The sequence below is a fragment of the Prunus avium genome, chromosome 1 (genome assembly GCF_965620075.1).
Source record: "Prunus avium chromosome 1, drPruAviu1.hap1.1, whole genome shotgun sequence".
Classification (NCBI taxonomy): Eukaryota; Viridiplantae; Streptophyta; class Magnoliopsida; order Rosales; family Rosaceae; genus Prunus; species Prunus avium.
In genome coordinates, this window is record NC_142284.1 from 36,313,973 (window position 1) to 36,331,942 (window position 17,970).

General features: G+C 36.9%; 2 protein-coding genes and 1 pseudogene across 2 annotated transcripts; all 3 read left to right on the top strand.

Annotated features, from left to right (window-relative positions):
* Nucleotides 1-4,010: 4,010 nt before the first annotated feature.
* On the top strand, nucleotides 4,011-4,772 carry LOC148297746 (secreted RxLR effector protein 161 pseudogene; annotated as a pseudogene).
* Nucleotides 4,773-11,783: 7,011 nt separating this feature from the next.
* Nucleotides 11,784-14,702, top strand: BBX13 (B-box type zinc finger protein with CCT domain-containing protein). The gene is made up of 4 exons (XM_021945186.2): nucleotides 11,784-12,938; nucleotides 13,416-13,616; nucleotides 14,119-14,381; nucleotides 14,475-14,702. Exons 1-4 carry the CDS (start codon nucleotides 12,030-12,032, stop codon nucleotides 14,575-14,577), a joined length of 1,476 nt encoding a protein of 491 aa, XP_021800878.2. The 5' UTR covers nucleotides 11,784-12,029; the 3' UTR covers nucleotides 14,578-14,702.
* Nucleotides 14,703-14,795: 93 nt separating this feature from the next.
* On the top strand, nucleotides 14,796-17,261 carry LOC110745108 (leucine-rich repeat protein 1-like). Its single transcript, XM_021945189.2, has 8 exons — nucleotides 14,796-15,501; nucleotides 15,720-15,852; nucleotides 15,932-16,003; nucleotides 16,120-16,263; nucleotides 16,428-16,499; nucleotides 16,679-16,759; nucleotides 16,866-16,918; nucleotides 17,037-17,261. The coding sequence occupies exons 1-8, from the start codon at nucleotides 15,423-15,425 to the stop codon at nucleotides 17,075-17,077; spliced, it is 675 nt and encodes a 224-aa protein (XP_021800881.1). The 5' UTR covers nucleotides 14,796-15,422; the 3' UTR covers nucleotides 17,078-17,261.
* Nucleotides 17,262-17,970: the final 709 nt, after the last annotated feature.

Consider the following 17,970-nt stretch of genomic DNA (forward strand, 5'->3'; position numbering starts at 1 on the left):
TAGTAAATCCACTCGTGATGGCATGGACACTCTTACTAAAGCCTTATTGATTTGCTGACAAATTTGGGACGCTTGTAACAAATGTGTTTTCCAAGACGTTTCCCCACATCCTGCGAGAGTCCTACATGTTACCGGTCAAATGGGTATGGACTATTGGAAACTTAATTTCAGCTCTTCCTCTAGTGTGCAGCATGTGAAGAACAACAAATGGAAGCAGCCTCCCATGGATTTGATCAAAATAAATATGTGCTTAATTAGACATCGAGACGAAATTCAAGTTCAAACTCATCCCCACGAGCAACAAGGCTATGCGCAATAACATCTTCTTGTGATTTGTATTTGAAGTCCAGCTTTTTAGCGTCCATATTGTTAACAATGCGTACAAAGAACTTCTTCACAGGTATGACAGACGTGTCCCGTTGGGCAGTAGATGCTAACCCAAGGAGGAAGTGTTGGGGTTGTTAGAGTTATAGTTAAAATTGTCAAAAGTTTATTTAGTTAAGAAATCCTATTATTTAGGATATGTAGGTAGAGTCTGACTTTTTCCTTAATCAGTTACCATGGTATTAGGATCAGTAAAACGTGGGTTGTTTGTTTCCAATCTTATCTCTTTGTAAGGCTTATATAAGCCAACAACTTGCTTTGAATTCAATACGATTTTTTCCAGATATTTCTTCTGAATTGTTTTGTGCTTAGAGTTTATAACAATATGGTATCAGAGCTCAATCACGGGGCCTGATTGTGAGAGAAGAAACCGCAGTTTCTTAAGAAGAGAGAGTGAGAAGAGAGAGAATCGAGGTATGGCAGCTAAAAGTAATTTCATTCAACCTGCAATTCCTAAGTTTGATGGCCATTACGATCATTGGTCCATGCTTATGGAAAATTTCCTTTGTTCAAAGGAGTATTGGAGTTTGGTGGAGACTAGAGTGGAGCTTTCTGAAGCAGTGGAGCTTTCTGAAGCACAATAAAAATCAATTGCAGACCAGAAGCTGAAAGACTTGAAGGTCAAGAATTATTTGTTCCAAGCCATTGATCGAACCATTATGGAGACAATACTCAACAAAGACACTGCCAAGCACATCTGGGATTCTATGAAGCAGAAGTACTAGGGTTCCACAAGGGTTAAAAGAGCACAGCTCCAAGCTCTTCAGAAGGAGTTTGAGGTTCTCCAGATGAAAGGAGGTGCTCGAACACTCATCATAGCAAACAAGATGAAGATTCATGGTGAAAACATGCAGACAATGGTGATCATTGAAAAGATCTTGAGATCAATGACCTCAAAGTTCATGTTGTGTGTTCGGTTGAAGAGTCTAATAACTTAGACACCTTAACCATTGATGATTTGCAGAGCAACTTACTGGTACATGAGCAGAGGATGAACGGGCATGGAGGAGATGAGCGGGCATTAAAGGTGACCTCCGATGATAGAATTGGTGGAAGAGGAGGCGGTCAAGCTCATGGAGCTTTTCGAGGAAGAGGCAGACAAGCATTCAACAAAGCTCTAGTTGAGTGTTATAAGTGTCATCAATTAGGGCACTTTCAATATGAGTGTCCTAAATGGGAGAAGGAAGCGAATTATGCTGAGCTTGAGGAGAAAGAAGAAATGTTGATGATGTCATATGTGGAGCTTAATCAATCAAGGAGAGAAGATGTCTAGTTCCTTGACTCAGGGTGTAGCAATCATGTGTGCGAATAAGGAGTGGTTCTCGGATCTTGATGAGGAATTCCGGCAATCTGTGAAGCTTGGGAATAATTCCAAGATGGCTGTGTTGGGAAAGGGTCACATTATGTTGCAAATTGCTGGAGTTACTCAGGTACTCACTGATGTTTTCTATATACATAAGTTGAAAAATAACTTATTAAGTACTGGACAATTACAAGAAAGAGGTGTAGCTATTTTGATACAACATGGAGAATGTAGAGTGTATCATCCCGAGAAAGGGCTTATTATGCAAACAACAATGTCTGCAAACAGGATGTTCATATTGTTTGCAAAAATGTTGCCGAAAGCTCCCTTTTGCTTTCAAACAATTCTTGAAGACAATACTTACCTTTGACATTGCAGATATGGGCATCTAAGTTTTAAGGGTTTGAGAACATTGCAAAATAAGCAAATAATGAGAGGGTTACCATAATTGAAGGCACCATCCAAAATATGCACTGATTGCATGGTGGGAAAGCAACACAAGGATGCAATTCCAAAGAAGAATTTATGGAGAGCATCACAAAGACTGCAGTTAGTACATGCTGACAACTGCGGACCCATCAAACCTGTTTCCAATAGTAAGAAGAGGTATTTCATAAGCTTTATTGATGATTACAGTCGTAAGGTGTGGATATATTTTCTTGCTGAAAAATATGAAGCTTTTACTATCTTCAAGAATTATAAAAACCTTGTTGAGAAAGAGACATGAGCTTTTATTCGTTGTCTGCGCACAGGTAGGGGTGGAGAGTTCACCTCTCACGAGTTCAATGTCTTTTGCAAAACTAATGGTATTAGCAGGCAGCTCACTGCGGCCTACACTCCCCAACAAAATGGAGTAGCTGAGCGCAAGAACAGGACAATCATGAACATGGTTAGAAGTATGTTATCTGAGAAGCAAGTTCCAAAGAATTTCTGGCCAGAAGCAGTAAATTGGACAGCACATGTGCTCAATAGAAGTCCTACATTGGCAGTGAAGGATATAACCCCTTAAGAGGCTTGGAGTGGTGTCAAACCCAATGCTGATTATTTTCGGGTTTTTGGATGCATTGGCCATGTTCATGTGTCACAGATAGTAAGAGAAAGAAGCTGGATGATAAGAGTTTTCAGTGTGTGCTGCTGGGGATGAGTGAAGAGTCTAAAGCATATAGACTTTATGATCTAGCGTCCAAGAAGATAATTGTAAGCAGAGATGTGTTTTTTGAAGAAAATGCGTGCTAGGATTGGGGAAGAAGTAATGAAAAAGCAAGACTTGATATCCTCGAGTGGGTAGATAGTAATGAAGAAGGAAGTGAACACGATCAAAGTGAAGAAGAATCTGAAGAAGAGGTGGCAGCAGAAGAAGGAGGAGAGGTTAGCTTATCTTCAAGTGAGTCATCTGGAGAAAATTCTCCAACATCTGAAGAAAGCTCACCAAAAGGGAGGAACAAAAGAGTACCGTTTTGAATGGAAGATTATGTGAGTGGGGGAGAATTTCCAGAAGAAGAAGTTGAGCACAACAATTTGGTTTTGTTCACCTTAAATTCAAATTCGACTACCTTTGAAGAAGCCGTTCAAAGTTCCAAATGGAGAGATGCAATGGACTTGGAGATAGAAGCGATTGAAAGAAATGGGACTTGGGAGCTGACAGACTTGCCTAAAGGAATGAAGAAGATTGGAGTAAAGTGGGTTTTCAAATCTAAACTCAATGAAAATGGCGAGGTTGACAAGTGTAAGGCTCGGTTGGTGGCGAAAGGGTATGCACAGCAGCATGGCATAAATTATACTGAAGTGTTTGCACCTATGGCTAGGTGGGATACGATTCGAATGGTGATTGCTTTAGCAGCTCGAAATAGTTGGAGTGTGTATCATCTTGACGTCAAAAGTGCTTTCTTGCATGGAGAGTTAAATGAAGCAGTGTTTGTTGAGCAACCACAGGGTTATGAGAAGAAAGGTGAAGAGTATAAGGTGTACAAATTGAAGAAGGCGTTGTATGGCCTTAAATAAGCCCCTCATGCATGGTACAGCCGGATTGAAGCATATTTTATCAAAGAAGGATTTGAGAGGTGCAGCTGTGAACACACCTTATTCATAAAAACAGGAGATGGGAGGTAAAATTTTGATTGTTAGCTTATATGTTGATGATCTAATTTTTACTAGTAACGATGAGAGTATGTTTGTTAAGTTCAAGACTTCTATGAAATTTGAATTTGATATGACCAATTTGGGAAAGATGAAATATTTTCTCGATGTGGAGGTTTTACAAAATCCTGAAGGCATTTATATTAGTCAAAGAAAGTATGCAAAAGAAGTTTTGGAGAGGTTTAAGATGGAGACGAGTAATAGTGTGAAGAATCCCATTGTTCCTAGCGTTAGACTAATGAAAGATGAAGAAGGATCCAAGGTGAATGCTACCATGTACAAACAATTGGTCGGAAGTCTTATGTATCTAACTGCAACAAGGCCAGACTTGATGTATGTGGTGTCTCTCATTAGCAGATTCATGGCAAGTCCAACTGAATTGCATTTGCAAGCTGCGAAAAGGGTGTTAAGATACTTGAAAGGTATTGTGGATTTGGGAGTCTTTTATCGCAAGGAGGGTAAAGGAGAATTGATGGCATATAGAGACAGTGATTATGCAGGAGATGTAGATGACATGAAAAGCACTTCTGGTTATGTGTTTCTACTTAGTGAAGGAGCTGTGTCCTGGTCCTCTAAAAAACAGCATGTAGTTACCTTGTCCACTAATAAAGCAGAGTTTGTGGCAGCTGCCTCTTGTGCTTGTCAAGGGGTGTGGATGAGGAGAGTATTGGAGAAGCTTGGTCATTCTCAAGGCAAGTGTACTACTGTGTTATGTGACAACATTTCTACCATTAAGCTATCTAAGAACCCAGTCATGCATGGACGCAGCAAACACATTGATGTAAGGTTTCATTTCTTGCGTGATTTGACCAGAGATGGAGTTGTTGAGCTAAAGCATTGTGTCACACAAGAACAAGTTGCAGACATTATGACAAAACCACTTAAGCTGGATATGTTCTTGAAGCTGTGCGAATCAATGGGTGTGTGTGTGGTACCACGACTAAACTGAAAGCATTACTGCAATCAGTTTAGGGGAGGAATTGTTGGGGTTGTTATAGTTATAGTTGAAATTGTCAAAAGTTTATTCAGTTAATAAATCATATTATTTAGGATATGTAGGTAGAGTCTGACTTTTTCCTTAATCAATTACCACGGTATTAGGATCAGTAAAACATGGGTTGTTTGTTTCCAATCTTATCTCTTTTGTAAGGCTTATATAAGCCAACAGCTTGCTTTGAATTCAATACGATTTTTTTCAGATATTTCTTCTGAATTGCTTTGTGCTTAGAGTTTATAACAAGAAGAGAAAACAATAGAACTGGAAAATTGATTTTCTCTGTTTTTTTTTTTTAATGAAGAGATTTTAATAGGTATATGGATATATAATGCATCCTTTGTGCATTTATAGAGTTAATGAATTCTACATACACAACCGACTTGCATGTATAGTGACCATATACGCTAAGCCTACCATATGCTTATGTGGTTTCACCATATATACTTGGTGTCATGACATTAGGATGGTTCAATGGACATAGTGCATTTGCCATTTCCTTTTAAGCATACATAGAGACCTTATATGTCATTAAATAGTGTTTTTTTGTTCTCTTGTACGACGTGGAGTGTTAATTGGATTGGCCCACATCTTTGGAGTGATCCCAAATAGTCGTAGGTGGTACCCATGTTTTTTAAGTCTTAGATCAATATCGGAATATTATCCTTGATTATCCAAGGATTTGATATATAAGCCTTATTTTTCCTTCTTAACAGAAATTGAAAAGGGTATTTTATATATAGGACATATGAAACTTGGCACAAGATGACCCCTAACCCCCAAACAAAGCAAGAAAGAAAGAAACAACACAATGAGTTCCTTCTAAGATATTACAAGACAAATAAAAGGCACAATGTGAAGATTTAAAGCATTTGCGCGCTTTGATTTGAGTCTTAACAGCTATACTAATTAATATTAAGAATTATTTCCCCTGATGAGGTTTTTTCTTCTCTCAAAAATACTTCCTTAACCAATTGCCCCACTGGATGTTATACGAGTAGATCCCATACTCCTGCGCTTTCTATATGCAATGGACTCCACCACACTGGGTTAGAAGTTGTTTGTTGATTAGAAATGCAGGAAAACCAACATGGTAATCCAAGTACCATAAATTGCAGAAATAAAATGTGGTTAATTCGATGTTCAAACGAAATTCGAATTCAAACTCATCCCCAAGCAAGACTCGTCTGCGGATTGAAATTTGAAGTCTAGCTTTTTATTGTCCAGGTTATTAACCATGCGAACAAAGTACTTGTTAAAAGGTGTCACAAACGTGATGCCTTGGGAAAGAGATGCTAATAACCCAAGGAAGAAGAGAGAGCTGTATAACTGGAAAATTGCTTTTCTCTGCATTTTATGATGTTATAATTTATTTTTGATGAAGATATTTTGATATATGTATGGATATTGCATTCATATAGAATTTAACCATTTCTGCTAAATGGTTGCCATACTTAGTGTGGATAAAAATGGTATGAAATTCAAAACTTGGGGTGGTTATATGTATATACATGATATATGTGCAAGCTTACATAGTTCACATACTTGTGTACATTGTATAATAGATTTGGTTGGTTACATGGTGGTCTTACTATTACAAGTGTTTCTAAGTATGTATAAGTAGTGTTTTCTTGCTTTGACCCAAAAAAAATATTATTATTATTATTTTTTCCAAGATTTTTTAGCGACATATTTGTATTTGTAATCTAAATTCACAGTATGACAACATAAATTTTTATAATTTCTATTCTCATTACGTATGCTATGCATAAAAAGGACCGAAATTGTGAAACGGTAGAAAGTCCATCAAGGGTCTTGAATCAAGCATAACTTGTATTAGGCCCAACCAAATAAAGTGTCGTGCCTTGATCAGTGGGTTGAGTTTCAACAATGTAAATGTGTGTAAGATGATGGTTTTTTACACAAATAACTGGAAAAATTCAGTAAGTACGAAAATGATCCATATAAGAATAAAATCACTGAGAAAAAGGTGTAAAATTTACAGAAGTCAGCTCAACAATAGGCCCGACCACGTGGTACGGCGTTGCTGTCAGTGTCCTATCTTTATCAATGGGTTGAATCTAAACAACTCCGAAGACCACACTTGCAGAAAATAAACGTGTTTTTTTTTGTGTTGGGATACAAGAACTTCCTTCAAACTTACGATGAAAGTGATACATCAAGCAAAAGCAATGGACCAAAGGAAGCTCGTTTTTCATCATGCAATTGCACATTTGTTCTCTCGTACGACTTCGTATAGAAAATAAACGTGTTTTTTTTACTAGAATTTTTAACTTTAACTCTAATGATTTTTGTTTTTTTTTTTTTTCCATTGACTAATTTTCAATAAACTTCATAAGACAAATACATATTAAATACTGCCAAAAAATATATATTATCAAAATTAATATATATTCAACAATATAATTGAAAGTGTACCTATTCAAATTTCTTGTTTCTTGGTATCAACCGATTAAGCTTCATAAATACAAAGTGAAAAAATATAAATAATTAAATTTCACATATATATTAGTTGTAAACACAAGAATAATATAATTAGCTTAATATTCCATTTTTAAAAGCGTCTAAGCTTTCCTTTTTATTTTTTGTGGTTAAAAAACGATTATTGACTTTGCCAAAAAAAAAAAGAAGCAAAAGGCCACCTGCTTTGAGGGAAAAAAAAAACCAAGGCTGCCAAGCAATTGCACGATTCGCTCAATTTGATTGGAGGATTCACCCAAAGCTAAAAGCAGCAAATTTAGTGGGCCATGTAGATATAGACTAAATATATTTTTTCTTCAAAGCTTTCCTGGGCTACAGCCCACCACAGTAGTGGCTTAGTTCCGCCTCTCTCGCATGCTGCTGGGTGGTGTTGGTGGGTAACTCAATAACATTTGTGCCAGAGGGCAGTTGCAATGGCTCCTTCGACCAACGACACAAAAGTATCAATTTCTCGCGTATTTATATTTAGAGATCTTCTATTTTAATCTCACACTTCTCTTTGTTCACCCCATGTTTTAAGTTCATTCCAACTTCTAATTTAAATTTTCACAATTTCTAAGAAAACCCCACTATCTTCCTAAAATACCCTTAAATACACCTCAAGCTGAAAAAATAAGAAATAAAAGAGATTTTCTATTTAAACCCCACAATTTTCTTTGTTCACCCCAATACTTAAATAATTAAATAATATTTGTAGTATACATGAGAAGAGAGAATAAGATCATTACAGCCAAACAATCGACAAGCCTTTCCATCAGCTTCCATGCAGATTTTAAAGAGGTAGGCTCCTTAATATTCTACGTCTTTAAAAGAGAAGAATAATATGACAATTGGATGTAGATGAGTTTGTATTTTTCTAAAACTTAATATGATTTAAGTATTGAGGTGAACAAAAAGAAGTGTGGGGTTTAAATAGAAAATTCATATATTTACTAGTCTCTTCGCACGTGCTTTCGCGCCTGTGTGAGGCTTTTTTTTAAAAAAAATTTTAATTTATTTTAGAATTAAAAAAGATAATGGGTAGTTGTGTTCCATAAAAATAGGATTCATTATCTGATTTTTTTAAATTTTTAATTTTTTTTTTAATATGAAAAAGTTTGAATTTACCATATTATCCTCATTTAATTAATAATTTTAATTTTTGGATTAACCAAGGGTATTTTCTAGTATTTTGAATATTTTACCATTCTTTGCCTTTTACCTTATATATACTAGCCTCTCTGCATGCGCTTCCGCGCCTGCGAGATGCTTTTTTTTTTTAATTTAAATTTATTTTAAAATTAAAAAAAGATAATGGGTAGTTGTGTTCCATAAAAATAAGATCCATTATCCGATTTTTCTTTTAATTTTAATTTTTTTAAATATAAAAAAGTGTGAATTTGCCATATTATCCTCATTTAATTAATAATTTCAATTCTTAATGTTTGCATTAACCAAAGGCATTTTCTAGTATTTTGAATGTTTCACCATTCTTTGCCTTTTGCTTTATATATATAGATATATTTAAAAAAATTATATGCTATTGCTTAAATTTTTGTGTTAAAAATACAGAATAAAATAAAAAATAGACTTTTGGACTATCCTATAACAGAGGCCTTATATATATCACGAACACGAACATAAGGAAGAAATCTTATACACAATATTAATGTGTCATTAAAATTCGAACTTAAAACCATTAATTTGTAAATCAATATAATTTCCAGACTCGTACAAAACTAATTGAAAAAAAAAAAAAAAATTGAACGTTTTGGCTCAGAAAAGATGTAGTCGATATTATTATCTTGTTATAAATTAATAACGAAAAGATAAATACTTGGATAGCCAAGTTACAATATTACGTTACAGACAAAATGAAAATCCCCAGGACGGTGGGTACTACGTCATGGATGACGACAACCGGCAAGTGAGTCTCCAAGAGAAGGCCGCAATCTCCCACTGCATCCTCATCATCATTTATTTTCATGTTATCATAGGTCGTACAATTACAACAATGTTTTGCTAATCTCAATTATTAAGCGGGGTCCAACAAGAACAGGATGTTTAAGCTCAATTATTTAGTCTTTGTTTATCCCAGGAGGAGAGACTCGAATAGAGAAGCCTAGTATGATTACACTAGTAATAGTATCATCCATGGGTGAGGCTGACTGAGCAAAATCCAAACTTGGGTTCCTTTATCTTCCCTCTTCTTCCATATCTAGGTCTACCGACGCTACGATTTTGACTCTTGTGATCAGTGGCGGATCCAGGAATTTTCATTCCGGGGGTCAACGTATAAAAGGTTGTAAAAAAAATTCTATACAAAATAAACTCATCGAAATGAAACGATAATATTCGAATTCATAGTTAATAGATAAAACCATACAAAACACTCATGTTCATTAGAACTGCATCAACTTCAAAAAATAGATACACATTGCAATAAACCAGAAACATCTCTACTAAACCAAAAAAAATAATAATAATAACAACAACAACTTCTTCATCTCAAATCCTCATCCTTCTCTTCTTGATACACGAGTTTGTAAGACCTTCACCAGCTCAGCATAGTCTCGATTTCTCCTCTCTAGTGCTTGTATATGTTGGTTCGATTGCTTGAGTTTCCCTTGCAAGTTAGCAATCTCTGCCTTCAAGGTTGTGACTAAAGCAGTCAATGAGACACACTCTTGGTTCCTCGCTAGCAGATGCAATCCTACATTTGCTGCCGAAGCAACACAATGAGCACTAAAATAATTTGTCTCGTCCACAGCAGTTTTGTCAGTATTGAAGGACAAAGATAATTTTGGCTAAGTATGAAAAATGCTTTTTCAGAATTATCAATTTCTGAAGATAATTTTTGGCGGCTTTCATTTCCTACATATCAAATAAGAAAGCCTGATTTTATGAGATTTTTATATGAAGTATATATTGACTTAATAAGCCTTCATTTTTATTTCAAATCGCATATTGAACTAAAACCAATTTTTATATTTTGATTTGGTGGGAATTTGATTTTCTAGTATTTTTATTTGAATCCAAATAGGGGGTACTTCCTTATTTACATTGTAAACTTAAGTAAATGGAGTAATATAAAAATAAATGAAAGTAAAAGGACAAAGACATTTACTTAAATGTTGAAAATGAAAATAAGGCAATCTGTACAAAGTCATTTTGGCCAGGTTTTAAAAAAACCAACAACAACCAAAAAAAAAAAAGCCTTTAGTAGAACGACGTCGTTTTGGCGTCCAGCGAACAAAACAAATATGAAGGCGCGCGCGTTTTGGCTGTGGTTTAATGGGACGGCGTCGTTTTGACGTCGAGCTAACCAAAAAAAGAAGGCGCGCGCTGCGCTCTGTGCTTCTTCTCCTCCATCTGCACTGCTCGCGCTGTGCTTCTTCTTTGGGGCATTTCGTCGAACACTTTGCGAGGGTCAACTTTGGCCGCTCTAATGGAGGATTTCAGAGGTTGCAGGGGTCAATTGACCACCTTTGCTCCTCTGTGGATCCGCCCCTGCTTGTGATAAGTTTTTTGCTCAAATTATACTCATTCAAAATGACTTAACCATATAATTTTAATTCTCTTCTATATGTTGGTATTGGACTTTTTCACTTATGGAGACAAATACGGCATTTGCTCTACCAACTCAATGTAGGGTTTTATGCTTATAGTTAACCTCTGTTTAGATGAAAGAATTGAAAATTGGAGAAGATTCTTAGATGATGGAATGTAACATTTAATTTAATCTACTTAAGATGTATGATTTTATCTTATGAAATAGGTTGATATAGAATTAAAGCAAATTCAACTAAACTCTAACCTAAATTGTAAAGTAGATGTTGAACTTGGAATTATGTTCAAAGTGAGTAGCCCTAACAGTAATGACCACGTAAGAGTAGTTAAATGGAAAAAACCAAAAAAAGCATAAATTAAATGGAATTATAATATAACATTTTATTCTTCATCAAATATTTTTAAACATGTCATTATGATCTCACATTGTATATAAAAGAAAAAAAAAAAAAATTAAAAGTGCCCTCGTTCTTCCCGCATCGTAGTCACGAGCTCTTCCATCCCCATTCGTATTAATAGCGATCCTGCCTTTTTGTCGCTGACCAACCCAACTGTGCCACGACCCATCTCCACCGTCCAGATCAATTACAATTTACAACAAACACATGATTTCTTGCAGAAAAATAAAATTAAAAAGAAGCTAGCAATTAAAATTAAGGTTGGGGTAAAAACTAATATTAATAAATAAAAAAAATTAAGAAGCTAGCAATTAAAATGGCAGGCCTGAGAAAAAAGATGTCGACGATGGTGATGTGGAAAATAAATCTTTTATGCTGTGTTGATTGGGGTTCCTCCCCGTGCACAGTTCACCCAAAAAAAAAATGTAATATTTTAATAATAGAGCTCGTCAGCGACTTCCCAAGATAGAAAGATAGATTGTCTTCCCAATCATACACTTCACTTCCCATTTCCACTTTAGCAAAATAATATATTTATAAAAAAAAAATCACCATCACAATCGAAAAGCCGAAATTAAAAAACACACTCCCTTGTCATTTCTTGCTCATTACAAATTTTCTACTCTGAAAAATCTGCAACGAAAAAAAAAAACCAATTGTGTTTTGAAATCAGTCTTAAACAGCAAGCAAAGCAGATTTGAAGAATCCATAGATATATAGTTTGCTTCAAGACGATAGAGATTAGGAAGGAAGAAAAATTAGCATGGCGAGCCCGAAATCCAGATGCGGGGAGGGCGTGCCCTGCGATTTCTGCACTGATCAGCCGGCGGTTCTCTACTGTAAGGCCGACTCCGCCAAGCTCTGCTTATTCTGCGATCAGCACGTGCACTCCGCGAACTTGCTCTCCCGGAAGCACGTGCGCTCTCAGATCTGTGATAATTGCGCGTCCGAGCCCGTCTCCGTCCGCTGCTCCACCGACAACCTCGTTCTCTGTCAGGAGTGCGATTGGGACGCCCACGGTAGCTGCTCTGTCTCCGCCGCACACGATCGCATCCCTCTCCAGGGCTTCTCCGGCTGCCCCTCCGCGCTCCAGCTCGCCTCCCTGCTGGGCCTCGATCTCCACGACAAGAACCTTCCAGGTCGACCTGACCCGCAGCTCCAGAACTGGGATATGGGTATGCCCTCCCTGGATTCTTCTTGGAGTGGGATGGGCCTGCAGGACTTGATGGTGCCCAACCATAACCAGAACGTCGTCGTTTACCCGAATGATGAGCTGATGGTGAAGAGAGAGAGTGGCGGGGGCATTAGCTGGAAGCAGAAGCAGGGGATACAGAAGCAGCTGGTGGAGTTGCTTAAGAGGGACTTGGACGGTGGCGGTGGCGGTGGCGGTGGTTGTGGTGATGGTGGAGAGAATTTGGTGGTGCCGAGGACGCCGACAAGGAGTGGTTGGCAGGAGGACAATGGAAATGGGAACGTGGAAGGTCTTGAACCGCTTGATCTGGGGAATAGGAATGGAGGTGTTGATGGGGTTGTAGCTTCTGCTGCCACTTCGCAGCCATTGTTGCAGCCACAAGCGCCCTTTACGTCTCTGCTTATGATGCCCGAAGAGAACCGTGGCATTGTCGACGGTGACATGTTGTGGAATGGCAACCCCCATGGTCAGAGCAGTCAGGTATTGTCTTCAATTGCTAAACGGAGCTTAGTTAAAACGCATTGATAACGAATCTCCATTGTTTGTTTATTTGAAGACAATGGAAACAAGAGTTACAAGTTTCTGTTCTAGTTTACTGCTATCATCCCTTTTGTAGTGAACAATTCTTCTTATAATTCCTTCATCTGTCTAATACTAAATCTAGAAAATTTTAGAGTAGCATGTTCGAGACAAAAGAGATTTAGTTTTTTCAAGTTCATGAGATGTCAATTGCGAACTCTCATTCCTCATGGTTCCCTTTCTTTTTTCTTTTGTTTTTTGGTTTACTATTTGCAAGTCATATATTAGCTTTGACAGGGGTGAATTGTTTGCAGTATTAAAGGTTTCATCTGCTTTAGATCCCCCTGCAAGGCAATTTACTCATAATTCTACGGACAGATTTCAATTGTGTTTTGGGTGCACCTGTGACAATCGTGCTAACTTGCTACTGGCTTGCAGATATGGGATTTCCATTTAGGACGGTCGAGGGATCAAGAAGAATCAGGTCCATTGGAAGTCACATATGGTTCAAACGATTCAGGATTTATGATTAAGAATTTTGGTGAACTTATGAAAGAAACATCTTTGACAGAAACAAAAATGTTCAGGGATATGTACCAGATGAACTGCCCTGTTGGACATGATGATATAAAATTCAATGTGAGTCCTTTATGTATTCCTTTGTTTGTTCAGTCATTTTTTTTTCTAAAGTTCCCTGAGGCATTTTATGTACATCAATAGTACCATACTGTCCTCTCATGCGACCTTTTGTCATATTCAAGTATTTGGTATCTCAATCAATATTGACAGCTTTCTAGTGTGTAGTTGTTGTCAATATACACTAGCACCCCTGTATGTGATTTGTTGAACCTCGCTTTTTCAGTCTGGAGAAATGTACAAAATGCCATATGTTAAATCCCTCTTTTTTATGCAGTTCGAGTAGAAATTTTACCAAAACGGTCAAGATTGGTAACAAATGGTGTTTTGATTGTTAGTCTATGTAAGTGGAGTTTTGATTAATGATTCACACATTTTACATACATGAATATCACTAAACCATCTGTAAGCAGGGCTTATGCTTTTCTTCATGTATGCAAATTTTTGGTTCTTTAATTGTGAGGGGGCAGTTGAATATTGTGATGTTTATAATTCCAAAATGCAGAACAACTCCAATAACCCCGCATCCAGTCAGGGGCCAGCAACATCTGAGAGCAAAAACATCCCTGTTGGGCGGCCGTCATTGGGGTCAGCTTTTGGTGAAGACAAAGGCTCTGGTGCTTCTACAGATCTCAATTTTATGGAACAATCTTTTCTGATGAGAGGTGACAGTCTGAGAACGGTAGGGACAAAGGCTGACATGGAGCTACTTGCACAGAACAGGGGCAACGCTATGCTGCGTTACAAAGAGAAGAAGAAAACCCGAAGGTATGTTGCCCTTTTTGTCTTCTTATTTTACTATAGGCCGTCCTGTCATTGCCATCACCATATAATAGACTTGTTCCCTTTTCTTCTGAGTAGATATGATAAACACATAAGATATGAGTCAAGAAAAGCAAGAGCTGATACTAGGAAGCGAATCAAGGGTCGATTTGTGAAGGCTACTGAGGCTCCTGATGGTTAGATCAGATCCATGTTGAGTTGGGGCTTCTCCTATCTTTTTGTTTGTAAATATTGGTTACTTTCCTTGCAAGGCAAATGTATAAATTCTGCAGTCTTTATTTCATCAAATCAAATATTATTTCTTTCTTCTGTTTCTCCCTCTCTCTCTCTCTCTCTCTCTCTCTCTCTCTCTCTCTCTCTCCCTGGTGTGCACGCATGCATATAAACAGCAACCTCTGCTCTCCCGAAAAGAAAAAAACAAAAAAGATAAGGGTTTCAAACAAAGTTATCCTTTATGACATATATTTGTCCAAAAAAAAAATCCTTTATGACATATACCTTCTGGCTTCTTCTTAGTCAACACTTTGAATTCTGGCCAAAATTAGAAGAAAAAAAAATGTTATTTCATTTGGCCAAATAGAAAATGAAATCTTACTACAGACTCCACATTTTGTCACAATTTCTCTGATTTTTTTATGATTGGTTTATGATTTTATTGGCTTGTTCTAGAAGTGGAAGGGCGGCTTCACGTTACAAACTCACAACGTAAAATATTACAGAATTGTTTGACTTTCACTCACTCAGTATAGATATCGGTCTTTCTAGGCCAAGTTGTGTTGAATCTGGACTTTTTCTGGCGTCAACCTTGTTCAATGTTGAAGCATTCCGCCGGTCACAAATTTAATAGTCCCAACAACAACAGCAGCACATTGTCAGCCTTTTCTCCTCATCTATATATATATATATCAACGTCCATGCTGGTTGGCTTATATTCTCTTCTGCATAAAATCCCAGCTCCTCCTACTCTGCCATTTGAGTTGCAGTTTGACCTTTTGGTTTATAGAGTTGATTGATTTCTTCTTCTGCATGATGGGTTGTCGAGTTTTGCTGGGTTTTCTGCTTGCAGTAGCAGCAGTCATTGCATCAGTGGATTGCAACTCTGAAGGTATGCAAGCAAATTGAAGTCTTGTTATGTTCATTCACGATCATGGGAAAATTCAACCCAATTTCATGTTATTAATCTAATTTACCGGAAGCGGTATTCCAACTTAGATACAAGGGACCGGCTCATTGCCTTGCCTAACTGACCTAACTCGCATCTAAGCCAAATTCATCTTATGTTGGTTTAATAATTGGGTTTTTCATCGCTCAATTTTTGAACAGGTGATATTCTGAATGCCTGGAAAACCCAGTTGACCGACCCAAACAATGTCCTTCAGAGCTGGGACCCAACTTTGATCAACCCATGCACCTGGTTCCACGTTAGTTGCAATTCCGAAAACAGCGTTACAAGGGTGTAAGGGGTTTTAAATTAACAACATTGAACATGCCCAGCTCATGCAAATTTTACTAATTAGCTTTGTTCACATATGAAGGGACCTTGGGCGTGCAAATCTGTCAGGACCTCTTATCCCTGAGCTTGGAAACTTGACTAACCTTCAATACTTGTAAGACCTTAATCTCTCATCTCTCAAACTACATATTAGATTAGTCTTCTTGATTGAGTATAATGAATAATGAATCATTGATTAATTAATTTATTAATTTATTAATGGCATTGCAGGAATGTGTTTGGCAACAAACTGTTTGGATCTATTCCAAATGAAATTGGTAACTTAAGAAACTTGGTCAGCTTGGACCTCCACAAGAACAATTTCACAGGGATAATTCCAAAATCATTTGGACACTTGCATTCCTTGAGGTTTTTGTAAGTAAATATATTATATCTCCCCTTAAAAAATGCAATTTTCCTCGAGTTGTCTGAATTCCTTCAAACCGTTTGAATTATTTGGCTCAATGTAACAACAATATTGGTGTTGGTATTTCTGAATTCTGATCATATGGGGGCCTGTATATTGATTCTACTGGCAGGAGGGTCTTTAGCAATAGCTTGAGCGGACCTATTCCTCCAAATTTTGGCAATTTGACATCTTTGGAAATCCTGTAAGTTTGATACAATCGATATTCTATTTTTAATATTTGAACTCGGTTGCAGAGTTGGGAACACATCTGCTCTAGCCAACTTGATTACTGTTGTATATACATATATAAGAAGCATTCGTATCTGTTAATTTTCTTTCTTACTCAGTCAACCATGCTTTTGTTTTTATTTTATTTTTCAGGGAATTAAACAGTAACAGGTTCACTGGCCCTCTACCATCTGTGGTCCTTGAACTGGTTCGATTTGGGCAGCTGAAGCATTTGTGAGTTCATTGGTTCCCTTTGTTAAGTCGTCTAGAAAAAGGTGGCATGTGTTCCTTCTTGATCTAACCATTAGGAGGATTGTTTCAACTTTGATTTTGTCTGCAGGGATGTCTCAGACAATCTGTTGGCAGGGACTGTACACCGCACCAATTCAACAAGTAATCAAAGAAATTACTAATTTACTTACCAATCATCCTTGTTTATTCATTGATTAATCTTAGTTTAAATTAACCTCTTTTTTTTTTTATTAATTTCTTTTTTTGGTGTGTGTTGAAGGATTTCGAGTTACCACAATAATACAAGATCCACAAGCTTAGAAATAAGCGAAGTGAAGGAAGCGACTGCTATATATCAAATAAAATCCGTTTCATAGAGCTTATCAATTCCAATTATTGTATTTATTGTATTTTTTTTGGTGTGTGTTATCTTTTGATCCACCATTGGAATTATTGTTAAAGTCATGTAGAACTTATCAATTCCAATTATTTATCATTATAATTCTTCGATATTTTAATTGAATTACTAATCATGTTGGCCATCACATGTCTCATAGCAGTGAGATTCACTTATATAAGTATGTCAAATTTGAGTTATACGCGAGTGAAATTATCGGCGGATTCATGAATTTTCTTTTGAGACAAAATTAGAAGCTCCCTAATGATTTTTGGGTAAAAGAAGAAAGCCTATTACAATATGCCACGGGCAGAGCTTCCAAATTTGTGTAACCGGCCCAGTATGGCCCGTTAATTACCTTGAACCAGGTCCAACGTTACTTTTCTTCGGTGACCAAAACCTAATAATTTGCTGGCAACTTTGTTTTTCTCTTTTAAACTTTTTGTTAGGGTCACATGTTAGCAGTTTAATAGTCAAACTAGAATTCTTTGATTTAAATTTGGCACCGGAGATTTGAAATGAGAGGCCCCAGAGACAACCAGAAAAGTGACTTTGGATGATCCAGCTTTATAAAGTACAAATCAAATTCGAGTAGCGAAGGTCAAAAGCAGCGGGAAGCTGTTGGACTTTATCATTAAGATTGTGAATCAGTCAATAATTCATCATTCAAAACTAATAAAAAGATAACTTTTTTTGACCCTTCTTCCTCCTGCTCTGGAATTAACTACTAAATTTGTAAGTATCATGCATTCCATCATGTCAAAATTGTAAGTTGGATCTGAGATTTTATGTATTTGAATGGAGTTGGTAAAAGTAA